Consider the following 23,875-nt stretch of genomic DNA (forward strand, 5'->3'; position numbering starts at 1 on the left):
GATCTTTTGCGGCATATGATCATGGTAGTTTTCGGAAGCACCTTGTGGGCGGTGGTCGCTGGGAGGCAATATTCAATTCTTTGATGCGGGTCTCGGATTTCGAGATGCTTTTTCAAGCCTGTTCATTAGCACTTACCTTGCCATTTCAGAGAATATGGATGACATGACTTGAGATTCCCACCACACAACCTTATAGTTGGATGATCAAATAGAATCTTTGTGGATAAGAAGGAAAAAATTGATATTGCAGCATTTTTTTTTAATAGCATAATCGCCCTACCAGAGTTACTGTATTCGGTGAAGGAAAATAATAATCTTGCAGTGCAGCTGATTGGATTGCTTGTCATGTTGCCCATCATTATGGCAGTATTAGATGATTTTTTTTTAATTCCCTTATTTACACATACGACACTTCTAATTGTATCTATACTATGATGATATGATTCAAATATTAAAAAAAAAAAAAAAAAAACAATGACCTTATCTTAATTCAGCCATGGATTGAATTTTTCCAAATCCCTCTCCCCAAATCTTGCCAAATGAGAAATCCCGATTCTGATTAGAGATGGTGATATGGAGGGATAGGGCCATGTGCATTTGATGATGTGGAGAACCTGCATTCTGATATATACCATAATAAAATCCGATCCAAAAATTTCAAGCACATAGCTTGATGGTATTTTACAACGCCCTCAACAGATGGTAGAGTTTCTACTATTAATCTCATGTAACAGAAAGGGAAGAAAAACCCCAACTTCTAAATTAATTAATGATGGAGGCATCAGCAGCTTGGGCTGAACCTTAAAAATCTCTTTTGCTATTGTAAAGCATTCTTCAAGTCTAGTGAATTTTCCTCGATTATTGCTACCTATTCTTTATCCAAGAATTTTCATTATGTTTGCTTTCCTTGGTGTTAAAACCGATCAGTATTATAAACAATGGAATAAGAAGAAATCCAGTGCACTCTTCAGTTTGAATGGGAAAAGCTTGGTTATGTATATAGCATGCAAAATGAACTTTATTCCTTCTGTCCTGCCGAGAAACATATGTTATCATGATGCGGAGACAATATTTGCAGCAAATACTCTGGTTACAAGTGGAAGCGTGGAATCTTATCTATTACTATCAAAAATTATCTTTTCTCCACAATTTGCTGTATAAAATTGTAGCGATTGGCTATTTTATTAAATGAGCCGCGTGGGCTTTGAAGGTCTTTTTTTTTTTGATTTTTTGATAGGGGTGGGCTTTAAAGGTCTATGGTGGAAGCTAGCGTGGAGATGCTTAAAGCTCAGTAATGGACCGTACTGGAAGGAATAATCTAAAGCCTAAAAAATCTCTTTCCAAATACATCTTTCTTTGTACTCGATGATCCTTTTCCTTTTGTTGGTCCCGCAGGGGCGTGGACACACCAAAGAAAAGAAATTGAAAATTAGTATTTTCATGAGAATATATTTTTTATATTTTATAAAAAGAAAAATTCAGATCCCACTTTTCCCATGAGAAGGGAATTGAAATTTTTTTTTCTAAAAATAATATTAAAATCATGAATAAGATGAGATAAAATTTTTTCTTTATTAAAAATATAATAGATATTTTATATAATTTTTTAAAAAAATTAGATGCTTTATTAAAAATATAACAGATATTTTTAAATATATTATTTATTTTCCTATGATCAACAAAATATATCAAACTATTTTTTTAAATATTATATCTCTAAAATTAATTTTTCTGAAAAAATATTTCAATCAAAAAATTTTTTCCAATGAACCAAATATGTCCTAAAAATGCACCAACTGTATAATTACCTCTACAAAAATATACTCCAAGAGAGTAATATATAGGTAGAAAGAGTTTGATAGATCCGTTTAAAAATCGTATATCTTCTTCTCAGAAACTAGACCTGCAAATCTTATATGCTAAGATTGGACAATTTTGATGGATTGACCGTATGGCCGGGACAACAATCTCCTGTTACCATGGTTATGTGTAAAATTTCCCATTTCAACAATGAGCACAATACTGATAAATACTAATTTCTAAGCCAATCATTACTCTTGAATCTTGACCTTGATGTAGTTCTAGAGGATGAGGGTATTAATTCATTGAGTTGGTATTATCATGAGGTATTGGATACAGATGAATTGGATTCGATCAATATCATCCTTGGTTTTGGTCAGGCTTTCTCCTATCCCTCTTCTCAAAGTAAAATAAAATATAATATTATAAATAAGATAAAATAGAAGTCGATGAGATTAGTTTGCTAGAAATGCGAGGTTTCTTTTATGATACCAAATGAATGCACAATCCATTGATTAAAAAATGTGAAAGTGATTAAGTTAGGCTCTGGTCTCGAGCAAACACAAGTTATTATTGTTATTCGACATGGACATGTTCTGAAATAGTTGAGATCATTCAAATTGTTTGTTGACATGAATGCAATAAAGAAAAATCTCTGAAATGACTTCAATAATGAATCTCGGACAAGTCCAATTTGCACGCATATCCATATGGGAACTGCCAATGGCCATACTGGTACGTATCCCTATCGATATATCTTTTTTTTTTTTAACGGTACGTATCAACATATCCTAGGAACGGTCTTTGGTCACAGTAACTCATAAGACAGCGCAGCAGGTGGTCGGGCTGGTAGCCTACTATACGCTGCCTCATAGCGACCGCTACAAACTGAGACAAGGACGAAGGAGCAGCGCGTAGCAGTGTAGTTTGTACAAAAGCCAGGTCGGACGGAATAACTTTGCTAGCCGGGATAAGGCAAAGACATGCAATGGTCATCAAAAGTTCAAGAAAATAAAGGGCATTTTAATTAGAATACTTAATTTTCCTTTGCATCCGATCTTTATAATTTCTTCTCTTCCACATTCTTGTTCCCCATGAATTAAAACTAGAAATATATTATCTCTGGGTGCTATCCATGTCAATCTGGTGGGGATCTTGACCCACAATTCGAGCATTAACAAGAGGTCCTAGATACCATTCCCTCCCCAAAGGTTAAATTATTTCATAGGGTGAGGTGACCCACCCCCAGGTTCAGAAGAACCTGAGCGCAAGGTCTGGAAGAAAGGAGGACGTACGTGGAGGGGAACCACTGGAATATTACGCAAGAGATTTAATAATGCTGTGAAAGGAAGCGATGCCTTGGTGGGAATATCTTGGGCTGCCTGCCTTCTAAATCTCTCATCCTATGCAATCCTCCTCATTATATCTGCATCCTGTGAGCCATGGCGACAGCTCTTGGAAGAGCCATCAACTTCTTTCTCTCCACCATCTTTTACCCCTTTCGCTATCAAGGAAACAACCATCGGAGGAGCAGCAACACCTACTACTACGGCAGCAATCCTAGCAGCGGCAGCACCTACTACTACTTCGACGAGAGCTACAATTACAACAAGAACATGGCCAAGGGACGACCACTCTCACTGCAGGTTCTCCTTCCTCTCTTGTTATATATGATTGCTACTTCTGCTACTTAATTAATTTGCTTCCTTTGGTGAAGTGATCAAAGGACAATTGAAGAGTCTTCTCTCTTATTTGCTGTTGATAGAAGTATGACACCTGATACTAGCTAGAACAGTTAATGAAAAAGGAAGGCATGTCCAGAATAATTCTTTTTTTGAGTGTAGTCCAGAATAATTCTTTCATTGCATCGAAAGCTACATGTAGGAATATCTATGTGAAGAAACTCATGGTTTTGGTTTGTCAAAACTATGCCAATTTCCCTTCAATTTGAAGCACAAGCGATCGAAGTGAAGCGTGTGCATCTCCTAGATATTAGAATGGATTCTCTATGTTCGCGTTGGTTGGTTGTTTGGCCCTTTGGCTTTTTTTCTGTCCACTGGCCACTATGTCTATGTACGTACGAAGCGGGAATTTGTTGCTTTGAACCTTTGCTTTGGGGGTCAAGGGGACAACCTTGGTGCCTTACGGCGCTTGTAGGACATGTCCAACATTTGAGAGATGGTGTTGTTTGACTGTTCCAAATAAGCAACAAACAATAAATTAATTACATGTATAAATAAAGATGAATAAGCAACTGCTTTAGCGTGGATAACAAAAGAAGAATTTCTTTTTTAGTTCTATATCTTATGTAATCCAACAGAATGAACCAAGGCATCATTCACAAACTTTATCTTAGTTAAAATTTCTTATTCTCTCTATCTTTTTTATTGCAGACAGTGGAGCTTAAAGTGAGGATGTGCTGCACAGGCTGCGAGAGGGTTGTCAAAAATGCTATCTTAAGGCTTAGAGGTACCAATTATCCTAATTGATTAACACAGCAACCAACAACCATGCAATTCAATATGTCTAAAATCATGAAATCTACATCATGTATTATTCTTTTTATAAGTGTCAACTAACTGGAACAGTGATATTGGTGCACTGTAATGGAATAAATTTCTTGTCATAGGGGTTGATTCAGTGGATGTGGATCTGGAGATGGAGAAGGTGACAGTTACCGGGTATATCGACGCAAACAAGGTGCTCAAGGAGGTGAGACGGAGCGGCAAGAAGGCGGAATTCTGGCCCAATCCTGATCTCCCACCCTACTTCACATCGGCTCAAAACTACTTCAGAGACGAAGAATCGTTTCGTGATAGCTACAACTACTGGCGGCATGGCTACAATGGTGACAAGCATGGCCATGTCCCAGTGCCCCACCGTGGTGATGACCGTGTCAGCAACATGTTCAACGACGATGATGTCAATGCATGCCATGTCATGTGAGGGGGATCCAAGGAAGCCTCCATTGATGACTACTTGGTGCACATGATGATGTGGGTGCGTTGCATGGTGTTATTATTACTGTAATGGGTGGGGTATATAATCTGTGGCTTTGTGGGAGTGTTCACGCTAGAAGGTCATAATAGTAGCCGCGCATGAGGGGAAAAAAAAAGTCTTTTACCAAAAAAAAAAAAAAAAATGTCGTACGTAGAACGTGGATATGTATCACCTCTGATCCGTGCTGCAAAAAGATGTCTGGGTGTAAGTTTCATCAGTTTATCGCTGCCTTCACTGCTTTTCCAAGCAAATGAAATGATGACAAAGTTCTATCACACTTTAAGCCGAAAATTTTTTGATAGACTTCTACCACATATACCATAGACAAAGCTAATGAAAAAAATGCCGCGACAGCATACAATAGTGTATTTAGTGGTGAAACAACAGTGCCTCGAGGTGGTTACAAAATTTTTAAATTTAAAATACTAATATGGTATCATTTTATTGTCTCTAGTACGTGTGGTAGCCTAAGTCTATCTAGAAATTTCTCCTTTGAACCATAGAAATGCAAGTAATGTGGTGCCGATACAAGAAGTACACCTAGATTTCTAGATCTAGCTAGTATTTAGGATAAATGCTTCATACATACATCCATACACATGCATATACATATATGCACACACATACATACAAACATACATACATTACATTACTTATGGGGTTTGAATTTCAAAGTTTCAAGAACTCCGTACCCGAATTCTTAATATGAAGATAAAAAAAGAGAAAACGGCACGTCGAGCGAGACCTATTTCTTGATTTCACATCCAAACAATGGAATGGGAATTATGATTCCAATTTCTTACTTTTCTTCTCATTCCATTCTGATTCCCATTTTAGTTTTTTCATTCTTGAAAACCAAATATAGTGCCAAAATTTTTGTTTGCAAAGATTTATTGCTTCCAAAAATGGGTGGAAGAAGCGAAGAATGGCAACGGTTTTGGGTGAATACTGTCGTCAACATCAATGTCCATTCATCATGTTGTATGGATACAGAGACATAAAACAAGCAGCAGCACCAAACAGGTCATGAGTAGCTGGGTATTGAAATTCTACCTGATGACATCTGATCACAGAGCCTCATCCATTTTTATCTTTTGGAAAAATTTACATATTTTACTTCATATTTAGGCCTGATATCTGAGATACATTATAAATCTGGTCTAGGTGGATTTCAGCTGGTTCTTGCAACATCATGTTTTTTTTTTTTTTTGGATATAAAAGGAGATTAATGTGTAATAGCACAATAGTCACCAAACTTTATTAAAAGAAAAGAGTACAGGAAAAAAAAAGAAAAGAAGAGAACAAAAGAAACTACAAAATCAAAAAAAGAAAAGGAGGAATCCCACCACAACAACACCGAAATTCAAATTTGAAATGTTGTGGTCAGAATAAGTTGCCACACACCGAATCCCCTTGCACCCCTGTGGAGAGGACAGCCATCATAAACAAGGATCAGATGGCCGGGCAAATGTTGGCACGCAGCATTGCATCAAGAGTGCCATGCAATGGATAAAACAGGGCTCCAGCCCAGGGTTGGATATTACATTGCATGCGCCATTCCAAGTTAATTTAATCTTCCTAAGGTGATTGACCTGAACTTGAGTCCAAAAATTAACTCAAGACCCAAACTGGCTCAACGTAGTAGATGGGGACATCAATGGCTCGTCAACCTAAGCAGGTCTTGAGGCAACAATGTGTTACTCAAAAGAAAAGGTTTTCAGGCAATGTGCTACACAATAAAGTTACTCCTTCCCCAGTATTCCCTTAACTTCGATGAATGCGAGATGCTGTGGTTTGCTGGCGAAGTATTTTGGTAGCTGTTCCAGTTCAGTCAAGTTTGAGCACCTGTAAGGAGCCCTTTTCCAGGTTAGATCTGCATTATAGGTGCAGTTAAGCATCACGGGGACAAGCCAATGATCTCATGATTCAAACTTTTTAATAGTGATACACTGGACTTATGCAATTGTATTAAGTGGTTGTATATGCTGAACTATTCTGACAGAACAACTAATTGGATATGAAGGATGAATCAAGTAATGCCATTAGCAGTTTTCAGAACTTAAGAAGATGTCCAGATCAATAAATTTCATGCATGAGAATGCTCATGCATACAAATGCATGTGTGTGCAGAGAGAGAGAGAAGATGCAGTAATGCCCATCATATTATTGATCATATGTACATATATGTAGGTGTCACAGAAATTATTACTAATATAAGACTAAAGGGAACAGTTTCTTCCATGACTTCCTAAACTTGTGCGTGTTTACAGTTGCAGGATCGGGAGCATTTCCAGCATCAGCCTCTTCCTCAGCAACCTTGTTTTTAACCTCTGTCTCCATCTGGTCCCAGGAGCGAGCTTCCCTTCTCTTCTTCCTGATGGTGGCAAGCACATCATCTTGGTTGCATATCCCCCATACTGTCACCTTTTGAAGATGGTAGTCAACATGCACTGAGTGTATCCCTGCATAATGGAACAATGTATGATCGAAGTCATGAACACATGAAAGGCTCTGCTACGTTTCTTTCAGGTCTCTTATTGTTGAACACGATTATATTTTACTGCAATTTAGCCTATGAGCTGGAATGCTAATACTTGTTTCAGACATGATCATTAAGAAATGAGAACCAAGAATATAAGCTGATATTATTAAATTTGGCAAATCTGAATGTTGTGGAAATAAACATTCTCAGTGAAACTTACCAAAAAAAAAAGATTTTTGATTAGAAAGGGTAGGAAAATATTCATGTTGGTGGTTAGAAGTTTCTCCAGTCTCTTGCCAACTTTTTTATTTCAATAACAATATCTAATAAATTTAAATTCATAAACAAATCCCTTCCATTTAGTGTACCTTTTGATGAAACCCCCCCCCCCCCCCTTTTTTTTTTTTTGAGGGAAAAGAGAGTTACCAGAGGAAGCCCCCCCAGAATTTATTGAAAGAACCTTTGATGAAACTTAAAAGGTATCCACACACCCTTTCAGTTCATAGATAAACCCCTCAGATAACTGTTTAACTTTACATAAGCAATACTATATTCTTTAATTCTTTCATATATTCTCAAAGACTGTTGCCTTTATATAACCAAGTTACCGTTTGTTAGTTATGTTCCATCTTGTGTAGATAAAAAAAGGGGAAAAAAAATCCAGTTCATGAAAAAGAAAAATAAGCCCCTCGGTAATCCAGTTCAAATGAGTCTTCATCAGAGAATCACAGATCGAGGTTCATTGGGGAAATGTTGGCATAGTATAAGTGCTAACACGCAAATATAGAAAAAGGTTTTTATTGCAAATAGAGGATAAAGGAGGTCAAATAAGAAAATATCAGTTCACTTTCTGAAAAAACTATTAACAGAAAGGGTACTTTCTTGCCAGTGGCTAGCTAGTCTAAGGAAACAAGACTACATAGATCCGTACTCCATGTCCAGAAGGACTAGACTATCCAGTGTTCAAAATTCGAGACAGTCCCAATGAGGAGATAGATATCGATCCTTTGATATTGAACAACGTGTCAGATATCTACCTCTCATATGTGACAAGGCCTTCTTAATCTTCTTCTCACAGCCATAGGAATAGAGTGGCACCTTCATCTCCACGTACTGCGCTTCCACACGCTTGTCTGCCGGAACAATCTGCAAGCCAGCCATTGAACTTGCCTGCACCTGTCCCAAGTCTTGAAGTGGCTACCTCTTCATGGGATGGATTAATTGCGCTATATATAACCTAGGAGAAGCCCTAAAGCAAGAACCAAGTGGATTCCCTACCCTACCAGTAAGAATTCAAGGATAGGCTTGCGTGGCTTGGGTGTGGTTCAATTCTCCTTTTTCTCTCTTTACTTTGATCTCCTTGCTCTCTTTTTTGTTAATCCATTGCTGCTGATGGAGGTGTACTTGTGGTAGTTTCAATGAGATGGTCAGTGAGATTCCTTTTTGTTGGTCGTTTCATTAGTGGGGAGAGCGTGAGATATATGTCATGATATACCAAAGTGGTCTAAAGCTTTTGTTGCTTTGCTCCAAGAATAAGGTGTTCAGCTCCCATGTGATGGGTTGTGTAAAGGGGCTCTTGCCTTGAAAAGTTGGGAAAAGCATGTGGTGTTGTCCGGTAGGTTGGATGAAAGACTTTATCCGAAGACGTATTTCGTGTTAAAAATGATTAGTAGTATATATGTCTCTAGAGCATTCTCTTCTTCTTCTTGTTCTTCTTCTTTGCTTTTTATTCTTAATATTTTAGATGATCAAATCCGTGAGAGAGTGGTAAAGATGAAAGTGGGTGACGCCAGTTCGGGATATATTAGAATTTGACCTCCTCTGTATACAATGCTGGGCATTGGACAAGCAGATAATGAAAAAAATATGAATGGTTGTCTTCTCACATTAGCAGGAAACATTGATGGCTACAATCATGTTTGATGACCAATCCCTTCTCACATTAGATTCTCTCCCCTGAGGAAGAGCAAAACTGATCATAAGGAATATTTTATGTGTTTGTATATCCTTGGTTAAAGTTAAACCAAAAACAGATGGTTAATACCAACCAAGACTTAGCCACTACTACATTTGTGGTTCAAGTCCATTATGTGTGCGTCAAGATTTTTAAATTTGTGATTGCAGGATTCCGTCAGGTTTCCCATAGATGGGTGCAGCAACAGGGACGTGGCCTAGGCCATAGATATAAATTGCAGCACGTAAGACTCTAAATGGGGTGCCCGATGCAAGGAGGCAAAGAATTCCAAAAAAAAAAAAGGCCTCGGCGTTTGTTATGCAGAGTTGTGGTCCTGTGGACCTAACTCAGTTTTGCTAAATGGCCCATTCGCTTCGACCTTCGACCCCCTCTCCCAGCATTCAAGCGTTATGGGTTCTTGGCCCAATCTCTCATCCTGCAACCTCCATTCACGTCCAAAAAAAAAAAAAATCTTGTGGCTAACAAAGCATCTGCACAAGCTTGGAAATTCATAGTTAATAACTTTGACCACGGATTTCTTGGGAGTCTTATCATACTACATTACTTTGTATTTCAGTAGTCATGGACTGAATAATCCTACTATTAGACATTTACTTCTTAGATTGGAGGCCAACATGTTTAATTTGTTTTTCCGGCGAAGGACCGGAACCGTCACATCGAGTCACTGGCAGGTGAGGCCCATTGGGAAGGCCATTTCAAGCATCGAACATGGTTCCCAGCCTACACATTGAACCTGGCCCCTTGGACCCGACATCACACCCACCTTCCACCGTGTCCGTGTGAGATGTTGGCTTGTTGCCCTCCTAGAATCCCTTTTTTTCCTTTCGACTGCTACTGTACACGCCATCTTGCTCGTGAAGGAAGGCATCACCAGCAGTGAAGAACACAGCTTTCACTTAAAAGTAGAGTTCTGAGATGATTTGGTGCTCTACTATTAATTGGTTTTTTTCCTCGTTTGTTTGCTTTATCGGTAATTATTTTTGTAGTTATATTTGGTTTGTTGGTAATCTATAAGCCTTCTAATTGACAAATTTTTCCAAGAAGATAAGCTTTTTATTTTCATCTTTGGGAGTAAATCGAGCGATGAACAAGTTGCACCAAGGTAGAATAAATATGCCATAGTAGAATTCTTATATATGGTGTATCATTGTACCAAATTTGAAAATTAGTATGTCTATTCTGCAAGTTTTTTCTTTTTTTTTGGTACAGGTCTATTACACAAGTTGATTGACCCCCCTCGCTAATGAACTTCCATGCCTAGAAACAAAAGTTAGGCTCACCAAAAGCAATCAATACATGTGCTAATATACCAAATGCATCTAGGAATAAATGCATTATTCTTCTAAGTATCTTACCACTGCTATGACTAAATATGTCTAGATAGTCTCCTTGTTTTTTCTAACAAAGCTACACTTCCTCATTTCTTCTGGGGCTGATTCTTTTTTTTTTTTTTTTATGAAGAATAATTATAGCAAATTGCAGCAAATTACTGTACAAAAAAAAAAAAAAGAAGAAGCTTATGTGCAGTCATTAAAATTTGCAGAGTCATCATTAATCCTCATTTTTGCAACTCTATGTCAATATTGTGATAGAAAATTCTATTTAATTATCAATACGTTGTATTTCTTGTTCAGTATCACTAGGGAGGAACCAATTTATTGTATTTTTTTGTTATCTTTTGGAAAACCAGTACCGACAGTACCACTTACTGTAACATCCAAGGGAAGAAGAGACAAACAAACGATAAATAGCATTTATCCCATCCGTGGCTAAAGAAAATAACATCCACAATGTGCTTCAAATTAAGCAACATGCATATGTATCCTATATCATGCCCATAATGTTATTCTTCTAGTCATATTTTTATACTAGCTACTATAGATTAGTTCATCGATTATTATTTCTACAAAAGATATTCTTATTATTTTAACCTAATACCAGTTCTCTGGAAACACAAGGAAGAGATAGGGCTGACGATTTGTGACTCCCATGAATCTTTACCACCACCCATTAGGCCCATTGTCACTGCGACACCTGATCCACTCCCCTATTCCAACTTAGGATTTATTTGGATAATTGGGCTGAAAATTCCATCAGATCTTGATTGGATAAGTAAAATTAGTGAGATAGTAACATATTATCTGACTGATTTTACTAACACAATCTATGATCTAATAAGATTTTCAACTCATTCATCCAAACAAATCCATGAAAATAGCATTTGCAAAATATCAAACACCTTGGATGCAAGCCGTGGCCCTCAGGTTCAACCACGTGAATTATCTCAAGAACTCAGCATTTTCCCAAATCTTGTATATGTTATCAAGCCACAGATATAGAGCCTTCTAACTAGCATAATTTTTGATATTGCCAGAATCTTAAGTGCTTGTAGCTGGGTGAGCTCCCCTGCCTCTCCATCACCTCCAACATCTTGCTTCTTGTCTCTTCTCATGCTTGACTTTCACTCATCGGCAGCCTTTGCTGGCTCAATTGCCATCACTAATGCAAACAAAAATCATATGGGGTGGACACTATAAAATATGGGGCAAACTTCATAGTTTGCTGCATTTCTCTTAATATAATATTAAAAAATAAATCTAAAAGTCAAAATTTTTTCTACTAGTGAAGTTATTAGTCCCATGATTAAGACATTCTTTTCTTTCTAATTTTTAGCACATATTTTTTAGTGATACATACTATACGACCATACGATACATACTAAATATATAACCAGGTGATACATATTGTAAGTCTTTTTGATGCACATTTAACAATAATCTAATACATATCTATAGCTAAATTGATACGTAGTTTATCAAACTTAGTATTCACCAGTATACAGTATATGATATTGATTACACTGAGTAAAATATTCATCCAATATTTCAATACATACATCTAAATAAAGTGATATACATAATTTTTAAAATATAGTGCTCATCACTATATAGCACATAATCAAATAGTATATACCAAATGGCTTATTGAGATACATATCCAGCAATGATCCAATACACACATATAGATAAATTGATACATATTTTACTAAACTAAGTATTCACTAGTATACAGTATATAGTCAGTTAATACATACTTAACAAAATATCATCCGACGTCTCAATACACACCTTTAAGTAAAACGATACGTAACTTTCGCAAACGTTTAAATACAAAGATCTTAGAAAAGAAGAAAAATTTAAAAGAAGAGAAAGAGACTCAAGGAAGACTTCATAGAGAAGATGTGGTGCATGGGGTTTAGATAAGGAGAAAGAAACTCGAGAGGAAGACCGTACAGATAAAAGAAATGGTTTGATGAGGAAAATAATAATTGAAAGATGAAGAAGAAAGAGAATATAGATGATCACAAAAGATTTCTTTTAGACATGCATTTTATTTTATTTTTTTATTATTTCAATTATGAAACTAATGGACTCTATTAGTAGGAGAAATTCAATCCCTATTTGACTTCTTGATTTTCTTTAAAATGCAAAAAGAAGAAAACATGACATAAAATTAGGTTTGTTGCATATGATGGCCTATAGTGCCCATCCCATATGATTTTTGTTCGCTCGATGCCCTTCACCTTACCCCTCGTTCACAATGCCTATTGTGGTTCCACTTCTGATGTAGTGAAGACTCCACCTTCAACACCAGTACTTCTGTTACCTTCCACTTCTCTACTCTCCATCATAATGTCGAGCATGTTGTAGGTCTTAACTTGCATCTTGACTGGCAATAAAAGATCTAATCCACTATCTCAGCCACCATTCCTTGCGACATCGCCTTATGGCATGCACTTGCTGATGAAGTCTCACCATAGCCTGACAGCCTCCCTTCTATGGCACGGTCTTTATATGCCTCTAGCACCAAATAAAAAAAAAAAAAAAGAACATGAGGTAAAGGGTGTCGCCATATATGAGGCTCCCACCATAGCAAATAGATATAAAAAGGGGGAAGAGAAGAAATTGAAGGAGCTATGGAGGACCAAGGAGCCTAAAGGAAAGATAGTGGCAGTGACGACCAGAGTTAGGGATAAGGGGAGACAAGGCAATCACAGAGTCTCTCTAGAAAAAATAAAGAGATGAAAGCATCTAGGAGAAAATTATATAACTATATCTATTACATATACAGCAATTGGCATCTCAATTTCATCTCTCCCAAGGCTGTTCGCTCAAATGCCTTAATATATGAGTTGCTAATTCTGCAATTGCATACTAAAATCATAATCAAAATTTCTATTTTGTTTGCTTTAACATTTTTAGTGGCAATGTCATTAGTTTCCAACCCTAAAATTGGTATCGGAACAAGCAAATTGGAAATAAAAATGACACCCTTTCATACAACTAACGTCACAATCCCATTCTTTCATGATTGGTGGTATTACGGAACTTGGACCAGAGAGTATCCATCTAAATTCATTTTTATTACCAAATTTATCTGAATGTAGATAAGAATTTACATCCGATTAATATCCATATTCATATCTATCAAAGAAAATGGTATATCATTATAGATAGATAATTAACCGATCTGTATCTGAATATCCGATTTTATTTGTAATCCTATTTAATTTCACTTTTAAAATAAGTAAATAATCACACTAATATGCTATTAAGTCGACCTACTTTCCACATAATAATATCTTTGATTTGCAATAATAAAGTTTAGTTATTCAACTTATATCTGTATTTATATCCATATTTCTAATATCCAATTTGTATTCACATCTATTGAAAATACATATGGATATAAACTTTTGTATCTGATTAACATCCATATTCATATATGTATTCATCAAATAAAATAGATATGGATATGAATAATACCAGTATCTCATCTATATTCTATCTAGTTTCGATCGTGGTTGCTAGTCCAGACATTTCTCCTAAGCTCTAAGCCTCTCCAACATGTCAAGGAGGGTAAGCTTTGACATACCCAACATAAAATGGGCTTCTTTTCCCCCAAAGGAAAAAAAAAAAAAAAGGATCACCTAAAGTATGATGATTTGGAGGAACGATATGCTGCCTTGGACAAATTGCAATAAATGACCAAAATGTTTGAATGCTTTGAGAAATGTATGGTCTCTACCGCCATGCTCGATCTCAGGTAAGAAATTTCCAGGGGTAAAGTAAGCAATCCTCTGGAACTAGAAAAGCAATGTTCCGTTCGAGAAAAGGCAATGGAGGATTTTTAAGAGACAAAAACTCCTCTTGCATCATCTTGTCTTGCTCAAAGTGATCCCCCTTCTCTTCATCTACATAAGGCCCTCTAGCTCTCACGGCACTTAGCACACCATGTTCCATTTCCAACGACAGAGGAGTGCCTCATTGTCCAATGCCATGTCCATAAGTATCTTAGCAACACTTATCTAAGCTCCTACATCAAATTTTCTTGTCTTGTATACTTGTGAAACCCCATTTCCTCGATAATTTTTCTCTGCCACTATTTAGACTAATTTACTTTCTATACATGTTGAGCTTGTGGAGCTTAATGGCCACATGGATTGGGAAGGATGCGAGAAGAGAATAAGGAAGGAAATCCCCAAGTTTTTTTTTTTTTGAGGAAGGTGGAGACCAATGGCATCTCACCGTTAGTCACCAAATTTATTAACAAAGAGTAAAATTTACAAAAAGACGAATATATGGATTAATAAAAACTTTGACAAGCACATCCAATAAAAGATAGGAACTCGCCCAAAAAGAGGAAAAAAATCAAAATGAAACCGAACTTCAGAACTTAGAAGAGAATTTCAAAAAGGAACAAAAATCGAGAGGGATATTCTTAGCCATCGGATGGAGGTGGAGGGATGGATTTTGTGTAATTTTTTTTTTGAGAAATAATTTTATTCAAAAATTTTTTTGCAACATTGCCAAATAAATGATAATCTAAATAGCCACCTCTCTCCAAGGTAATCCAAATTACCTCCTGAGAAGTAATCTAGATTGCCAAGGCAATCTGAATTGTCATCCAAAAAATATACCAAACACAGTAATCTGATGGATCCACTTTAAATTGTCGGCAAGCTACCAAATGCAATCTAAGATCAATGACTCCTAGGCCATCATATTGTTTTGGCTGGCAAACTTGATTCTAGTTCTGTCATGCCCCGAATCCAACATCCGGATCGAATACGCGATAGCCACACAGTCTTTAGAGCAAGCCCTAAAGAATATGCAAGGCCAAAAATAATTCATTACAATCTCAATATCCATAATGTCTGATTCTAATAATATTTAGTAAACCTTGCATAATTACAATTTAAATTATTTCAATCTTCTGATCAAGTATCAATGATCCTCTATCTATGCATCCGCTCACTCACAAATCCAAATCATAGCCAACCTTGAACATCCTGTAACTCTGAGAAGAAAAAGAGAAATGGAGGGGTGTGAGCTTTATAGTCTAGTAAAAATTTCACACTGATATAATAATATAATCTGAAAATAAGAATAAGCAATAAAATATAAAATCTCATGTTCAATGTCCAAAATACTGCAAACATCTATAAATTATCTGTCTTATCAAAAAAATACATCATCATATGTCAACAGGTAAAACACTTTTGTTCAATAATTGTTTCATATTTTGTCTTTCATTTCTCTTTTCATAATCACATAATTTTTAACCTTTTCTTTCTAGCTCTGGACTAACCAAGTCTATACCTCAGTCATCATCCGAATCAATTTCCACTTAAAAGCCTTTCAAGACTGTCCCAGGATGAGCTCCTGGCCGCTGTCCCACGTATGAAAGTCCGTGAGAGACTGTCCCAAGCATAAGCTCCTGGCGGACTGTCCCAGATATGAGCTCCTGACTGGCTGATCCACCTATAAGCTAGTGGGGGCTGTCCTAGGCATAAGCTCCTGGCGGGCTGTCCCAGGTATAAGCTCCTGACGGGCTGTTCCATATGACAAGGCTAGTCCATACCATATCTCTCTTTTTTATTTAATCATTATGTGTTGATTTCATCAAATCAATTCTGACTTACATTATGATCAATTTAGATATGTCATATCCATATAATCATGCCATCAATCTCTGATACATATATATTGACATAACATACTCATGCTCAAAATCAAATAACAGTATCTCAGATATAATAAATTCATCGATCTTAAATCTGATAATGCAAAATCAATGATGCAAGACCAACAGTAAAATAGCATATATATAATAGTGATCATGCACAAGGATTCTTATCCTTACCAGTGACTGATCCAAACATAGAAATCAATGTTCTTCTTTAATTTATGAATTTCTCTAACAAGATATTTCACTCGATATCTTATGCAGATAATCATATCTCTTCATTATCCTGATCAAATATAAAAATTATATATAGAAAAATTATCGATAATCGATCCTAATAACATAAATCCAGGACCTCTCCTAGGATTACCCAAAATCGAGATTTGTCTGAATATCTGAACCCTCCATTGGTCTACAAAACTTCTAGAGAGAGAAAATCCATGAAGAGAAAAAATTCTAGAGAGAAAAAGTAGAGAGAAAAAATTTTAGAGATAGAAAATAGAGAGAGAATCTTCGTATCCTTTAGATGAGGCAATCATGATCGAGATCATCAGAGATCCTATTAGGGTGACTCAATATGGATTAACCATGATCGATGTTATCAATTTTGAATAAGGACCAGATCGGGATTCAATCTACTGCATGAATTTTGGAGCAATCTTAGGTCATCATACTTTCATCTCAAGTTTATCCTAGGATCCATGATGAATGATCCAAGAGATAAAATCCACAAAGAGAGAGAAAAAGTTTAGAGAGAGAAAATAGAGAGAATTTAGAGAGAAAAATTAGAGAGAGAAAGGTAGAGAGAGGAGAGAGAAAAAAAATTCTCTCATTTTTTTTTTTATTTTTTTTCTCTTTTTCTTTTTCTCTTTTTCTTTTTCTTTTTTTTTCTTCTCCTTCTTTCTTTTCCCGTTTTCTTCTTTCTTCCTCTTCCTTGGTCGAACAGGGGGAGGACCAGAGAGAAGGGCTCGATGGCTCGAGCTCCGATGAGGGGTAGTGGTGTCTGGTTGATTGCGATAGAGCAAAGGGAGGCGGGCGGCGAGGTTCGACCGACGAGAAATTTAGAGAAAATCAGAAAAACAGAGGATCCGCCACTTACCTCTTGTTTTTCGATCATTGACCGGTCGCCGGTGGCCAAGACCCATAGGGAATGAAGGCTAGGAGGTAAGGGTCCTATCCTAGGGGTTAGATGCCGCAATCGGCGGTGTCGGTGGCTGGAAAAGAGAGGAAAAAGTCTCAGTAAAAATAGGAGTTCACCTTTCATAGACTTTCCGACGAGCCCGACGGTTGGCGAGGGTGCACATCACTGTGAAAAGGAGGGGAAGGAAGAGGGGAAAGAGGGCCAGAGTTTACCTTCATCTTCGATGAGGTCTCCTGCGAGAATTTGAGACGAACATGATGAGAACATCTGCAGCTTCAATGAAAAAATTCGAGAAAAATAAGAAGAGAAATCCGGTGCTCATCATGGCTAGCCATGGAGGAGGAAAGGAGGATTTTATAGAGGCCTTTTTAGGGTTCCTAGTGGCCCTAGGAGCCCTTATTCTAGTCAGCAAGAGGAAAGAGTCTTCTAGTTCCATTTTTTTTTTTTAGGTGGGCTTAGTGGACCTAAATCTAGATAGGCTTGATCCAGGGCCCAATAAGCTGGGTTATTTACAAGTTCACGAGGCAGTGACTATCTGTGCAAGATTTGTTTCCTTTTCATAGAAAAACACGTCGCTTATTATCAATTTTGCTGATGATTGAGGATGAGAGGGCAAAGCACGACATCCAGTATGTAGGAATAGAACTAATCATAGAGTTCACCAGGACCAACCTGCCGACTAAAGATAAGATGTCACTCTTCTATGCAGCTAGTTTGTTATCTACTTTCTCAATGAGAAAGCACCATTCAAAAGATTTAGGCTTACCCAAGCAAAGTGGAAACCCAAGGTGTCTAGTTGGAAAATTAGCCTTTGAACACCCCAATATTGATGGATTACGACAGCTTTCTTCCTCTGTAAAACCCAAACCAAATAGTGAACTTTTGTTGAAGTTGATCTTGAGACCAGATAGGAGCTCAAATAAGTATAGGATTGTTTTCAGATGCTTAGCTTGGCAAGGGTCTGCATTAAGAGCGATGATTGTGTCATTGGCATATTGAAGACAAAGATGAGGTAGTGCTGAACATGATCCCTGAAGACCCTCTATTCAATCATTATGAGCAGCATTGAGTAGGATTTTGTTAAGAAGATTTGACACCAAATTAAATAAAAATGGAGATAGCGGATCTCCTTGCTTCAAACCTCTCTTTGTTTGAATCCAGTTTGTTAGTTCACCACTAAACAGGATAGCAAGTTTGGAAGTGCCGAGAATGGACTGTATCCAAGAGCACCATCTATACCCGAACCCTCTGTTCCCAAGTAATGTAAGAAGAAAGTTCCAATCCATATTGTCAAATATTTTTTCAAAGTCGATTCTAAGAAGTAAGCCCTTGGATTTAGTTTTTTGCGGAGCGGACAATTAGCTCAAAGATGCAAAGGAATCTATCCGAAATTTGTTTGCCCTTGATGAAGGCAGATTATGTCTCTGAGGTCAAGGAATCCATATAGGTAGCCAATCGTAGACTAAGTAATTTCGAAAAAATTTTTGAAACTTGATGAATCAAATTGATTGGATGATAATCCTTCCCTTTTCTGCATTCTTTTTTCTTCAGCACGAGTTATGAATGAGTGATTGATCATTCCAAGCCCTACCGGATGATGGTATAGGTCACTGAAGAGGAGGAACAGGTTTTCTTTGAGGATGTCTCAATACTTTTAATAGAACGATCTTAGAAATCCATCGGGGTCAGGTGCTTTGTCGCTTGCTAGACTCGTAACAGCTTGTTTGATTTACTCCGTTTCAAAAGGTCAACCCAATGCATAGAGGTCGAGTCTATACAGATTGTTGGGTATAAAATAACTTCAGCCGAAGTTCATAAGAGGCCGATCCTCCAGGGCTCTTCCGGCTTCCGACCTTATGCGGCATCTTTCTGAACTCCCCCGGCTGTCCGAGCTTCCATAATACTATCCGGACTCCCCCAGCAGTTGACCTTCTACAGTGTCCTCAAGATTCCTCCAACGGACGAACTCCTATCGTGTCATCCGGACTTCTCCAATAATGAGCTCCTCCATTCATCTACCGGACTGCTCCAAATTCTCTCTGGACTTCACTATCAGCCGATTTTCTACAGTGATCGACTACTCTCCGAATCTCTTCCAGACTTCTTCCAGCCACGATCGACTTTACTCCGAACTTTTTTCGGACTTCGTCAATGACCGAGCTTCTCCAGCAGCAGGATTTCTACAGTAATCAAACTCCATCCAAGTTTCTATGATGGTTGACCGCCTTCCGAATTTCATCCGAGCTCCTACAAGAGCCGGACTCCGTTCGAACTTCTATAGCGATGGATCCCAGACGAACTTCTACAATGGACGGACTCCACCAACCGGATCTCTACTTCGAACTTCTATTGCAAGCGGACTTCATCCGAGCTTCTACAATAAGAAGTCTCCATCCGAGCTTCCACGGCAACCGATTTTCGTCCGAGCTTCTACAGTAAGCGACCTCCTTCCGGACTCCTATAAGAATCGGACTCTGTCCGAACTTCTACAATAGAATTAAATTCCAGACTTCTCCAACGGTCAACCTTCCACAGTGTCCTCAAGACTCCTCCAGCGGACGAACTTCCACAACGCCTTCCGAACTCCACTATCGATCAACCTTCTGCTGGATTCCTCATGAAATCGGACCTCTCTAGCGGACAATCTTCAGACGAGCTTCTATATCAGATAAATTTCAGACGGACTTCTCTAGCAATCGGACTCCTGTCGGACTTCTCCAACAGAAAGTTTCGCCCGAGCTTCTACGGCAGATGACTTCGATATACAGCATCAATACCTAAGGCACCCAACAACAGCCCGTCAACAACCTCGAAAATATCCGAGCTTCTCTCAGATTGCTAGACAGAGAGCTATTCCGCTCTACCAGACGTCCCAACCGAGCTTCAGCTGTCCGGTCCGAACTCTCTGGCAAGTCGCGACAACGGACATCACTCCACTCTCTGTAACAAACTCCATGTGGCCCCACCACTCTCTGACAAGTCACGATAGCGGACACCACTCCACTTTCTGTAACAAACTCCACGTGGCCCCACCACTCTCTGGCAAGTCGCGACAACGGACACCACTCCACTCTCCATAACAAACTCCACGTGGCCCCGAATGGCCCACTGACACCACTACTCTCCGTAACAAACTCTGCATGGCCCCGAACGGTCCACTACCAGGCAGTTACGGACGTCGCTGTCAATTAGTTATACTCTCCCATCTATAAAAGAGACCCCCAGATACGTTCTTCTCTAAGCTCAAAACTCTATCTCAAAACTCTGCTAAAATCCATTCGAGTGCTCCATTTCTATTAGGCGAGTACTGACTTGAGCATCGGAGGTTTTGCCGGAGCACCCCCAACTCCGGTTTAGACTTCCTTGCAGGTCCTGACGGTGGCCGCAATCTCCTCGACTCCACTTCTCCGGCATCGACAAAATTCTGCACCAACAAATTGGCGCTAGAGGAAGGACCGTGTCTTTGCAGGATCCTTATTCTTAAAGGAGTACTCAACGGGACTCTCTCCGATCATCTTCTTTGACATCTTCTTCCTCTTCTCCTACCAGATCCCCACCTGATGCCTCCCGAAAGGCATCCATCAGGCGATTACGGCCTCCGTGGTCAGATCTCAGCGAGATTCGCAAGCTCCGACCTCGTCCCAGTTTTCAAGCTCCTCCTCCTCCGACAACCGCAGTCGGCATGGAGCAATTCGACCTACTGGTTTAGCAGGTCGGGGGCCTCACCGAAGCAGTGCAGGCCATGCAGCAGCAGCAGCAGCAGCCGAGGCATCTGTGCAGCTGGAAAGAGCATCGTCGGAGTTTCAAATCCGGCGATCGGGTGGCCCACTTGGGCCAGTCGTCCTATATTCCCCGAAAAGGGAAAGCAGAAGGCGAGAGCCCTCTGTCTGATCATGATTCCACTCCCGAAGGGTCTCTACCTTCGTTCTACCAGAAGACCCTCGAGACTCACAGTCGAGAGGATCTCCTGGATCAAAAGTTTCAAGAGATGAACCGGCGGATCGAGGAGCTCCGCCATGCTCCTCCTGCTTACGGTGAAGATATTTGTACTAACCCTCCTTTCTCTCAAATGATTATGCAGGAACCAATCCCGTCAAACTTCAAGCTCCCCCAATTTGAGAGCTACGACGGGACCTTGGATCCGGTTGACCACTTGGAGGCCTTCCGGACAATGATGCTGCTCCATGACGCACCAGACGCCATCTTGTGCCGAGTTTTCCCATCTACCTTGAAGAGAGCAGCAAGAAATTAATACTCAGCATTGAAGCCGGGTACTATCTTCTCTTTTGATCAAATGAGCCATCAGTTTGCGGCTCATTTCGTCAGCAGTCGACATCTCGGAGAGGTTCAGTGTCCCTCATCAACATCAACCAAAAGGAGGGAGAATCCATCCGAACTTATGTCAACCATTTTAACGCCGCCGCATTGGAGGTCCGAAACTTGGATCAATCAGTTGCAATGGCTGTCCTGAAGAGCGGTCTTCAAAAGAACGATCTTCTATTTTTTCTAGAAAAGAAGTATCCCAGGGACTTCGCTGATTTGCTGGCTCGGGTCGAAGGATATGCCCGAGCAGAGAAAGCCTTCAAGTTGAAGGATGAGGAGGCCGCGAAGGAGCGGCAGGCGGATGACTCCAGCAAGTCCGTAGTTGAAAAAGGGCCGAGTGAAGCTCGCCACGTTCTCGAACTCCTCCCGGACACAAGCATGTCCGAACTCCCCCCCGAGCTCATAGGCAGAGGAGCTCGGACCGCAGAGTTGACAGAGCTCTCCCCCAGGAAGATTCCATAGCTACACCCCTCTCAATGCTCTAAAAGCTCAAGTACTGATGGAGATCTGAGAGCAGCTGCCAAGGCCAGAAAGGATGCGCACCACCCCGAGAAGCGCAACCCTAACAAGTTCTCTCTATCATCGTGACCACGGCTATGACACGGAGGAGTGTATTCAGCTCTGAGACGAGATCGAGGAGCTCATCAGACGAAGTCGGCTTGACAGATTCATCCGATGCCGGCCTGAGGGTAGGAAAGATCGACTGAGAGCCCTACCACAACCAGAGCCGCCAAGGAGGGAAGAACAGCCTGAAGATCGGCCTCCAATCAGGATCATCAACACCATCTCTGGAGGACCCCAGCGGAGAGCAGCCAGTGGATCGGCCGGACCACCCAAGCGGCAGAGGACTGAAGAATCTATAACCTTTGCTGAAGAAGATGCTCGGGAGATTCAATTCTCCCATAATGATGCGATTGTACTTTTTTAAATATTGCTGACTATGATGTACGCCGCATTCTTGTTGATAGTGGAAGCTCGGTCGATATTTTATTTTACGATGCATTCTCGAAAATATCCATTTCGGATGTTGATTAGGGCCGATAAGCTCCCATTGGTAGGGTTTTTAGCGATGCTGTGCCAGTGGAAGGAGTAATGACTTTGACTGTAGTTGCAAGTCGATACCTAAAACAATCAAGAGTGCAAGTGGATTTTCTGGTAGTAAGGGCGCCATCTGCCTACAACGCAATACTCAGCCGATCCGATCTCAACGCCCTCCGAACTGTGGTATCGACCTACCATTTGAAGTTAAAATTTTCTATTAGCCAAGGGGTCGGAGAGATCAGAGGAGATCAAGTCCTAACAAGACACTGCTATAACATAGCCCTACAAAGAAATGGTCAGTCTGACCCCTGTTTGGTTGATGGATTAGACACCCACGATGACCTTGCTGAAGAACGGGGTGAGCCAATCGAAGATCTTGTCTCAATTCCTTTGAACGATGGGAATGAGGAGCATGTGATGAAGATCGGCTCCAACCTGGGAGAAGAGGTACGGACACAGCTCATCAATTTTGTACAAAAGAATGCGGATGTTTTCACTTGGTTTCGACAGACATGTCGGGGATTGATACGGAAGTTATGGAACATCGTCTAGCTATTGATTTCAAACATCGGCCAATGAAGAAAAAAATTAGGTCATGCACCGGAAAGACAGAAAGCAATAGCTGAGGAAGTGATAAACTCCTGAAAGCTGGATTCATTAGAGAAGTCAACTACCCAAACTGGGTCTCTAATGTGGTTCTCGTCAAGAAGGCGAACGGCAAGTGAAGGATGTATATAACTTCAAAAGGCTGAATAAAGCCTGCCCGAAGGACAGTTATCCTTTGCCCAGAATTGACCAACTAGTGGATGCAACCTCGGGCCATGAGCTTCTCACTTTCATGGATATATTTTTCGACTACAATCAAATCAGGATGGCACCAGAAGATGAAGAAAAAACTACTTTTATTACTAACCGTGGTCTTTATTGTTACAGGTCATGCCTTTTGGCCTCAAAAAGCAGGGGCGACCTATCAATGGCTGGTGAACAAGATCTTCAAAGAGCAGATCAACCGCAACATGGAGGTCTATGTGGACGACATGCTTGTAAAAAGTAAATTCACAATGAACCACATCGCCGACCTTGA

General features: G+C 39.5%; 2 protein-coding genes across 2 annotated transcripts; one reads left to right on the plus strand and one right to left on the minus strand.

Moving 5' to 3' along the window:
- The first annotated feature begins 3,119 nt into the window (after positions 1-3,119).
- LOC105043246 (heavy metal-associated isoprenylated plant protein 44) lies at positions 3,120-5,017 on the plus strand. Its single transcript, XM_010920717.4, has 3 exons — positions 3,120-3,446; positions 4,194-4,269; positions 4,430-5,017. The coding sequence occupies exons 1-3, from the start codon at positions 3,243-3,245 to the stop codon at positions 4,744-4,746; spliced, it is 597 nt and encodes a 198-aa protein (XP_010919019.1). The 5' UTR covers positions 3,120-3,242; the 3' UTR covers positions 4,747-5,017.
- A 1,927-nt stretch (positions 5,018-6,944) lies between these two features.
- Positions 6,945-8,879, minus strand: LOC105043245 (copper transport protein ATX1-like). Its single transcript, XM_010920716.2, has 2 exons — positions 8,320-8,879; positions 6,945-7,262 (listed from the first exon to the last, which is right to left on the minus strand). The coding sequence occupies exons 1-2, from the start codon at positions 8,441-8,443 to the stop codon at positions 7,009-7,011; spliced, it is 378 nt and encodes a 125-aa protein (XP_010919018.2). The 5' UTR covers positions 8,444-8,879; the 3' UTR covers positions 6,945-7,008.
- Positions 8,880-23,875: the final 14,996 nt, after the last annotated feature.

This window comes from Elaeis guineensis, chromosome 4 (genome assembly GCF_000442705.2).
Source record: "Elaeis guineensis isolate ETL-2024a chromosome 4, EG11, whole genome shotgun sequence".
Classification (NCBI taxonomy): Eukaryota; Viridiplantae; Streptophyta; class Magnoliopsida; order Arecales; family Arecaceae; genus Elaeis; species Elaeis guineensis.

Bases quoted from the DNA above. Each gene is read 5' to 3' on its own strand.
- LOC105043246 (XM_010920717.4), top strand. From the start codon at position 3,243: ATGGCGACAGCTCTTGGAAGAGCCATCAACTTCTTTCTCTCCACCATC. The intron at 3,447-4,193 runs GTTCTCCTTCCT...TTTTTATTGCAG, and splicing joins GACGACCACTCTCACTGCAG to ACAGTGGAGCTTAAAGTGAG. The intron at 4,270-4,429 runs GTACCAATTATC...TTCTTGTCATAG, and splicing joins TGCTATCTTAAGGCTTAGAG to GGGTTGATTCAGTGGATGTG.
- LOC105043245 (XM_010920716.2), bottom strand. From the start codon at position 8,443: ATGGCTGGCTTGCAGATTGTTCCGGCAGACAAGCGTGTGGAAGCGCAG. The intron at 7,263-8,319 runs GTAGATATCTGA...TCCATTATGCAG, and splicing joins GGCCTTGTCACATATGAGAG to GGATACACTCAGTGCATGTT.